Genomic DNA, 9430 nt, shown 5'->3' with positions numbered 1-9430 from the left:
TTCTGGCATTACTTTATTGCTCTGTGGACGCTGTAATCAGATCTAATTACTACTACCCCGGATAACTCAAGCTGCTTCTCAGGCTTTAGAAGATTATAGTCACGTGACTATATCCAACCGGGTACCCATTTTCCGCTGGGTGAACAAAGGCGATTTTGAACAAACTCACTTGTCTAAGGTGAGGCCACATGTACATGTGCTTTGTTGTGGACCAGGACCGTAGTCCTGGAAACTCTTGGCAGTCAAGCTACCAAACACGGTCACTCATCCCAGGACTCTCCGAGCTGACTAACTTCGTGCTCTATGCATAGGACCACACACCGCTAATCTGTTACTGGATACACAAATATGGCGTCATGTCATATCCATTAGGTGAAAATATTGCATAAAAATTAAGAATGTGTCACCCGATTAAATGTCTTATCGGTGCATCTGCTCGGGTCCTTTCACCAAAACCTCTGGTTTGATCGCTCTCTTGGCTGCAAAGTGCGACGCATATTTCTGGAGGGTTGTTTTTTATAATGTTGATATGCAACTAAACGTGGCGCGAAACCAGACTCGCTTACTCACTCACTCACTCACTCACTCACTCACTCACTCACTCACTCAACATGAAGGAACGTTACAGTTCTCCCAACGAACGTTGGGATCCACAGTATAACACCACGGTACTGGGTGTTCCGGCATTCTGCAGTAGTTGCTCTCGTCAGATAGGGCGGGGTCCCAGGCTGACATTCCTCGGGGCCAAAAATACCTTACGTGAGGAAAGTCTGTGTCCCACCTCTGACACGTCCGGCCAGTGTTGGTAATGTTCAGGGTTCCGAGATAGGGCTTCGAATCCGTGTAGCATAACTCTTCTGAAAAAGTCAAACAGAAACAGTAATAAGATCATAAGAAATAAATTAGTAGCCTTCTCATAATTAGCTTATTATCAAAATACGGGTATTTCCATGTTCCCCTTAATCAATGTACAGGCTTTAAGGTATGTTTATATATATGTGTTTTCCTATCATTGTTTCCATATGTGACTTCCAGCCAATCCTATCACGTATATCCGATCCTTTTCGTTGCATAAACATACCACGCAGTCTCTCTGAACTCTCTGCGACTGTAATACAATTTGTCATACTGTCTCACTGGCTTCCTGTACATACTATGTATTTGGCTCGTAATCATATGTTATCCACCGAAGGAAAGGGCAAGAAGGATCCCAGAAACGAATATTAAAGACGTTGTAAATCCATGTCATTCGTTGTCATGGTCCCTTCCAACTTCTAAATGCCAATGAGGCATCTGATGTTGGTGATAGGTGGTGATTAATGTGGAGAGGTGAGTGAAAGAATGTCATACAGGTGATGAACAGGGAGAGGTTAGCGGTAGAATGTCATACAGGTATTGAATGTGAAGAGGTTAGTGATACAATGTCATTCCGGTGATGAAAATGGACACGTTAGCAATAGAATGTCATATATGTAGAATATGAGCACTCTAGTAATAGAATGTCATACAGGTGATGAACGTGAACATGTTAGTGGTAGAGAGTCATAGATGTTGTACATCACCTGGTTTACATTCGTAGCTGCTGCCCTTATCTCTACATACGTCGTTCATGCCACACGGTCTAGAACCACAAGCACCGGCAAGTCGCTGTAACGAAGATCAACATCTACAGCTTTCAGTACCGTTATTGATATTGTCAACGGTACTGAGAGACGGTATGTGTAAAAGATTAAGGACCTTGCAATGCCCGACTATATGTACACGAAGGTCAACAGGACACGGTGAGGGTATATAAATTTAATTAAGGGCCTTGTAATATCTGACTTCCTGTTCACGAAGGCCAATGAAGTTTCGTATACAGAGGGAAGTTTATGTATTATGAACTACGCATTATACATTCGTCCACATTCCAGGGTTTGGCACTTAAGATGCCCAGTATGTTTCTTAAAATTTCTGAAAGGTGAGGGTTGCGCGTGAATTTCGTACGCGCGATAATGAATCTGCCAACGGCTCTATAATTATACAGAAATGCAGGATATCAAAATTCCTATCCGATACCAACATTTAGTCGATTTGAAAAACATACAATGATAAGTATTATCCGATTTTGTTCGGATAACAGTAAATTCTCCCGTATTACATGGTACACCGATAAACGCGTCTCGTTTGGCAAAGTGTGAACGAACGAAGATCTGCGTGATACTTAGAGACATTACATGTAGTAATAGATTGGGCTGGTGTCCTTATTCATGCTAATGGCGGCGGTGGGGGTAGCCTAGTGGTTAAATCGTTCGCTCGTTACGTCTATGACCCGGGTTCGATTCCCCACAAGGGTACAAAGTGTGAAGTCGATTTCTGTTGTCCCTATGGTGATATTCTGGAATATTGTTATAGATGGCGTAAAGCTCCACTTACACTTGCTTGGCCTGTCTTGAAGAGGAGAGACAGGTTATACGTATTACAATACGTACTAAGCGCGTGTCTCATATTTATCGCTCTTCTTACTTACCGATGAAAAATGCAACCCGTTGGCATGGTTCCAACCAGGCGCTTCCACAATTCCAGAAGGAGCCGTTGTCGCGTTGTCGTAGTTGAGTTCGCACTGTCCTGCCTTGTAGTTGAAGCTGACGCAACGAGACTGCTGCAAACATGACTTGACACAGTCCTGTAGGGTAGGGGTCTGAAGCACGAGATAGACTGACCCCACGAGTCTGCTACCAGTCAGGATCCCGGGGGTGTTAACCTGTCGACTACACGATCCCGTGACTTGTCCACTCTCTACCATCAGGTCCAAGAGTAGTATTGTTGTCAACAGGGTTTTCATAGTGGTGATTTGTAGATAAATGTCCATCGTAGAACTGTATCCATTAAACGAGGTCGGTGATGCCAACAGAATTGGATTAAAGAACTTCTTTTAAAGATGTTACATCCCCAACGTCTAAAATAGCTTCCTCTATTGAAATGATAGTTTCCGTTAAACCTGTTCTCGGTACCGTCCATATACCAGTAGGTCTTACATCATGAGTAGTTTGTTCGTATGATTAGTTTGATGGTCTGTAATTAAGAAAAGGAACATCCCAACAGCCCGTGTCCACGCTGCTTGCGTCGCTTGGAGCAGAAAGTAATCTGTCACAGTAGACCCACAGTAGATCCAACAGCCGCTGAGAACATTGATCGTGCTGTTCTGATCCACCTCACACGTCTTCAAGGCATTACACAATGCTCATCGAAGCACGAATTATCCATTAAACAAGATCGGCGAGGTCCTCTCACCTCTTGGAAAGACACTACATTGTTCAAGTCATAATAGCGACCGCTGCCTGTTTTTGAAAGCTAAGTATACTCAGTCTTCTCGAAACACGTTCTCGTTACAGTCCGTATACTAGCAGCAACGTCGCCGAGTAAAATGATTGGGCAGATCAGTGAAGGAACGCATCACGACAAATAATCAGTGTCCGTGTGTCTTTCAACGTTCTCCCCGTGGCTGGAACTATGGAATTCTAAAAGGGACAACATTGCGTTGTCGACTCAATAAAAACATACATACTACGCCGACGTTATCCAAAGCGCGACCATCGCACAGCCACACATTTGCCCATTTGTGACGTTATCCAGAAGAAGTGGGTGGCCCAGTGGTCAAAGCGTTCTCTCGTCTCGCCGAAGACCCGGGTTCGATTGCCCACTTGGGTTAAAATGTGTGAAGGCGATTGTGAAAGTGTACCCAGAGGTGATATGGCTGGCATATTGCTGAAAGTTGCGTGAAATTAAACTCACTCACTCACTCACTGAATAATATATTTTATGTTGCAAAACGAAATATTTGAACAACTGAGCAATTTTAATACAGCTTTGAACGATATTTCAGTATATTTCACAGTCTGTCATTGGAGACATTAAAGACACATGAAATATATTTTCAAGCAACGTTGGAGCATTTGTTTTATTTTCTAGAAAATGTAGTCAATTCTCGTGGCTGCTTAGGTTCTAAGACCAATGGAGAAAAATGAAAAACCACTTAAGTTTGAAAAGGCGTATTGTAATCATTTCTGTGCGCCAGAAGATTAATTTAAAGGCTTCACATGGGCGCCACTAATCGAAATATGTCGTATTACTGAGCATCGTATATTTTACAATGTACTTTCTAGGATTCTAGGGTGGTGGGTAGCCTAGAGATTAAAGAGTTCGCTTGTCACGCCGAAGACCCGGGTTCGATTCCCCACACGGGTAGAAAGTGATTCCCCACATGGGTAAAAAGTGTGAAGCCCATTTCTGGTGTCCCCCGCAGTGATATTGCGGGAATATTGCTAAAAACTAAACTCATTCACTCACTCTCTGACTCCATATGAAACTGTTACTTATGATAGCTGTCACTTTCTCGTCTTAAAATACGGTCGCGAGAAAGCGATGGCCTTTCTCGGCCACCATAATTACATGCAAGGCGTGGAGTACCCTAACTCATTGTTCGTATTTCTGCATCCAGTCAACATGTAATCAGGACATAAATAATGTTTGTTAATGAATACAGCTGCATTCATTGTGGAGTTTATGTTAGTGAAATGAACATGGGGCACCACGTGTAATCAGCGAACGGTACATTGAGACCAATTAACATAAATATAGGATAGGTTCTTGAAATGACGAAAGGCTCGAACGATTTCAGGACAAAAAGGCTCGGACGATTTTAAGCGTTAAAGAAATGTGCAAGTGATAAAGATTCAGTTTGCAGAACAAAGTATTCCTTGAAACTTTACATCATGTGCCCATTCAGACATAGTCTGGTACGCTTAGACACTGACCATGTAAGGCCCACACAGTGGTAGTCGTCACTGCTGGGCCTTAGTCAATATATTTTGTGTAGACATTTCCAAGAACGGTAGTTAGTTTTTTTCGATACTATGGCAAAGCATACGTCACCAGAACATCGCCCATTGTTACTTGTAGGGCATGAAAAAGTTGTTCAAGTAGTTACATGGCCGAAATGCCAACAACAGCCCACATTGCATCTTCAGCGTCGACGTGTGCGTTGACCTTTCGTGTAAGTGAGGTCCTATATTGTAATATGCATTACATGTCGAACCTGAGAAGATCTGTGTTGCAACTGATCTTCACCAACCAATGCTTGTCGTATTATTAACTCGCGAGTTTGGGGAATCAGCTCGCTTAGCAGCTAGGAGGTGTAACTATACCAACCGACACACAACAAGAGAACCTGAGTAAATAATCAAGGAGTTAATTATGCCACAGTCACAGGATGATTTGTGACTGTGGTCGTCCCTGTTTTATACCCTTTCCCAGTTGTCATAGCTAATCGGGTTTACTGATAATATTGCTGATAAGTTGTTGTATCTAAATCCTATTGCCTAATTCGACTACCGATAACGTACCTACTGCGCAGTTAAGTTACTCTATCTGTCAGAATTACATAAAGATTTTCATAACGTATTTGACGACAACGGCGTTGACAAGCGAAAGACACGATGCATCTGCTGACACATACAAGATATTGGTCTTGGACATTCGGTATCGGTGGGACCATGAGTGAAGTTCACGATAAATTGGATTAGCCTATCTCTATCTGTTGACACTTACAAGATACTGGTCTTGGACATTCGTTATCATTGTGACCCTTGGCAGACTGAAGATGTGGAACGTGTAGCATTTCAATATTTCAATAAAATATTCTGTAATAGAATCTTTATAAAATATTGTGCATTTCCACCAAGTTAATATTATGAGACGACGAACTGGATCTGGTGGTCTTGCTCTCTGACTTGACACATGTCATCGTATCCCATTTGCGTAGATCGATGCTCATGCTGTTGGTCACTGGATTGTCTGGTCTGTACTATTTACAGACAGCCGCCATAGCTTGAATGTTGCTGAGTGCAGGGTTCAACTCACTCACTCTCTCACATTATATGGTGACTGACCTGTGTTAAGATGGGCCGTAGACTTACAATTTCATTGAATAAAGATCAGTCAAACAGTCGAGAAAGAAACCTACTAATGGTACTCGAATGTGGCATGCTAACAGTCTTCATGTCGATGACACGGCGTTGTAGGATCAGTCACTTGCAGCACTTGTATGAAACATGGTAAAGGTAATGATAGTTCTGTACATTAGAAAGGGTATGAATCTCTGTAACTGACACATTTAATATGATTCAAGAATGAGTGAGTGAGTAGTTAAAGCGTCCGCTCGTAATGCTGCAGACCCGGGTTCGATTCCCCATGCAATGTACCATTGTGGGTACAATGTTTGAAGTCCATTGTTGGTGTGGTCGCCATGGTATTGGTGGAATAGGGGTTACACCTTTACTCCCACTTCAACCATCCACTGACTAACGACCCTCATCAAACACTCAAAGCATTCAAGTAGCCATCACGCACTACCAATACTATACTGGTTACCTAGCCATGATCGATCTAATGGAGATTCCCCGGTCTTCCGTCGACAACGTGAATGTGTGTTTCTGACAGCCTGCATTTCCACATGCCGAGAATCAACTCAGCTCCCGATTCTCCAGATAAAAAGACATTAATGTGATGGAGTATTACAATGAACACAGTAAGAGTACACCATTAGTTCCCTGAACGTTCAAGTATTTCGAGTGCAAATATTCTAAAAACGCATAAGCTAAGTAAATTTGCAGTACTTTCAAACAAAAGGCCTACTGAATTCTTTATGACGAACATCGTCGTTGAAGACCTTAATGGTATTGTATACTTAATGGTTGTTGAATACGTCGAGGTTATATAACATGTTTTCAATACGGTCGCCCCCACGCAACCTGAAACCAGGAGTCACACCCTAACGGCGATAGTCAAGACTTGGTCATTGTTTTGCGAATACGTTGTACATTGAATAGAACTGGTCAGTCTTTCTGCTTATGGACCGAGCTTCCATGATTGGCCTATAACACTCAGACAGACATGCAGACAGACAGACAGTTTCTTTCGGTAATTCGGTAAGGGGCATAATACATACATTTGGCAAAAACGTAAATACATACTGAGTAAAGCTAAGTATAGTTTAGTATTGATTCATGTTACGTTTGTTCATTCCATATATGTACTTATATTTACTGACCGACGGGTGAAGGTCCTAAATACCTGTGGCAGCTGAAATTAATGCTCAGATTACGAAAGAAAGATTTGATCCGAAACATTATTACCGTGTTGCAATTACCATAATTGTTTTTTCTTTGCTGATAAAAAACGGGATACATTCACTTCCACACAAAAACATTCCTGGATTACCGATTATCTAGCTTATTTGCAGACCGTCGTCGCATATATAGCACACTTCGCTTACATACCCGAATTTGTTTAATCGGCGATTAATAGCACTAACAGTGATTTAGAACCAATAATATCGTGTTGCTGTGGTAACCCTGTTTGGATACAATACACGAAGCAGTATCTCCATACTTTTTGGCCATATATAAGGAGAATCAAACTCGGTTCCTCGCGTTGATGGGTGAACTCTTTAACCAGAAGGCAATACAAAGCCTGTTTTACCTTGTATTGTCATCTATAGTTCAGCTGTATTAAATCTCATTACTAGTTTTAATTTCAAATCTGTGATAATCTAGTTATTTTACTGCTCTTCATTGACAGGTTTTTACAATTTCCCATTTAATACTGTGTATAAAATTAATTGTTATCGTCACAATATATGGAACATTGATGTTGTGACAACAAATGGTAACTCACACACTCACACACCATAGGCGGATCCAGGAGATTTGAAAGGAGGGGCTGTCACCCCTTCAAAGTGATCATAAGTCATTTTCAAAAGGGGGTGGGGTTTTTTTTGTTTGTTTTTTTGTGTGTGCGCTCGCGTTTCGAACCCCCCGACCCTCGTCAGCTAACCTTTTAAATTGACAAATCAGAACACAGCTTACCAAATCGCCAAAATAAAGCAATATAACGAATAGTACTGACCCAAAGTTTCAGACTGATGTGTTTTCTAACAGGTGCAACAACCGCAAATTCGGTGAATTTAGGGTATGGATTTCAATACTTTTGAAATCTCGTATGTTTGTAATGGTATAGATTTCAATACTATATTTAACAGGCAACTAAATAATCGCTAACAGGTGAATGGAGTGTTTCAACGTTGACACTCATAGAACATGAATTTCACTGGTTCGGTAATATACTTGCCACATCGTTCGTTAGTGAATCCGAGTACTCCTCAATGTACTCACAAGTGTGGAACCGCTGTCCACACGGAATGTGGAGTTGCCCCCGTACCGAAACATCACCTATTCAGACAATGACCTACTTTTCAGCACGATCCGAATTTTCTCGAGTGAAAGTGAAAATAGACACTACGAATAACTCTGGTTAAACTGAATTCCAGTTCCTTGTTTCATAAGAAAATGGTATGTACAAATGAAGAGTAATTTCAAACTTTAATAACACAGTAATTCTATAGTTTATGTTGAGGTTCAGGCAGCACACATTAACTATGGAATCACAGACTGCCGCCTGATTGATGAGGTCGTAAAATGATTCACAATGCATCTGGCTCACCAGTTAAACCCGTTATGTGTTTATTCAACTTATTCAACGTGTTCTGTAACGCACAATGAGATTGATGCAATAACAGTTCCGTATCAGACCACAAAATTTTCCTAACGGCATAGCCTCGTTTTGAGATTTCCATGATTTCCAGGTTTCCGTTTGTCAGACCTCGCTGTACGACAGTACACGTGGTACGACGTGTTTTCAAGGATTAGAAGGAGAGTAGTGTTGCAATATACAAGTGCTCAGACGCATCAAATCACATAGTCTAAAATCCTGCACTGGTTATCGCAATAGGACGGAACCCAGTACACAGGAAACGAGACCGTGCTGTAATCAACGTTTTGACATGAAAGTTACATGGTGACGATTTCAGGTTTGCATCCATTACCAATTTAAGTCAAATGTCCACAGAAAGTTTGTTTCAAATACACATAATTTGATTATATTATTATTTAAAAACAAAAAATATCACAACGTCAAATACAAATGCACACAAGTTGGTATTCTGTTTAGAAAGTTATCAGCTATTACAAAGGTCTATTTCCCCCAGGCTGTTTATGTGCCCGTTGACGCTGGCCACAGAACTGGAAGTTTTTTCGTTCGACATCAAACAACAACTTCTTTAACATGTTTAAGTGAGCTGTGTTAGAGGCCTGAAACACTGCAGGGTGAGTTGACTTACGCTGTCTCTGTTGGAAGTAATTAGGAAGTAATCAATGACTGTGTATGGGTATGAGGTAATTGCTAACTTTATATGGGAGTTAACTGCAGGCTGTGGATGGAGATAAGAGCCGGCTGTATATGGGATTAATTACTAGATGTATATATGAAGTAATTGCTGATTTTATATCTTAGATAATCGCTGGCTTTATATGGGAGATAATTGCTAGATGTA

At 41.3% G+C, this 9430-nt stretch overlaps 1 protein-coding gene across 1 annotated transcript; it reads right to left on the bottom strand.

Annotated features, from left to right (window-relative positions):
• Positions 1-606: 606 nt before the first annotated feature.
• Positions 607-2824, bottom strand: LOC137297049 (plasminogen-like). Its single transcript, XM_067829003.1, has 3 exons — positions 2510-2824; positions 1563-1647; positions 607-857 (listed from the first exon to the last, which is right to left on the bottom strand). Exons 1-3 carry the CDS (start codon positions 2822-2824, stop codon positions 607-609), a joined length of 651 nt encoding a protein of 216 aa, XP_067685104.1.
• Positions 2825-9430: the final 6606 nt, after the last annotated feature.

This window comes from Haliotis asinina, chromosome 9, assembly GCF_037392515.1.
Source record: "Haliotis asinina isolate JCU_RB_2024 chromosome 9, JCU_Hal_asi_v2, whole genome shotgun sequence".
Lineage (NCBI taxonomy): Eukaryota > Metazoa > Mollusca > Gastropoda > Lepetellida > Haliotidae > Haliotis > Haliotis asinina.
The sequence above is the reverse complement of the archived record's forward strand: the minus strand, read 5'-3'. Positions and strand labels throughout refer to the sequence as shown.

What these genes read in the sequence shown, in the direction of transcription:
- LOC137297049 (XM_067829003.1), bottom strand. Translation starts at nt 2,824, where the DNA reads ATGAAAACCCTGTTGACAACAATACTACTCTTGGACCTGATGGTAGAG. An exon ending in ACGGGTTGCATTTTTCATCG is followed by an intron (nt 1,648 to 2,509) that starts GTAAGTAAGAAG and finishes TCTTCGTTACAG; the next exon opens with CGACTTGCCGGTGCTTGTGG. An exon ending in CAGCTACGAATGTAAACCAG is followed by an intron (nt 858 to 1,562) that starts GTGATGTACAAC and finishes TGACTTTTTCAG; the next exon opens with AAGAGTTATGCTACACGGAT.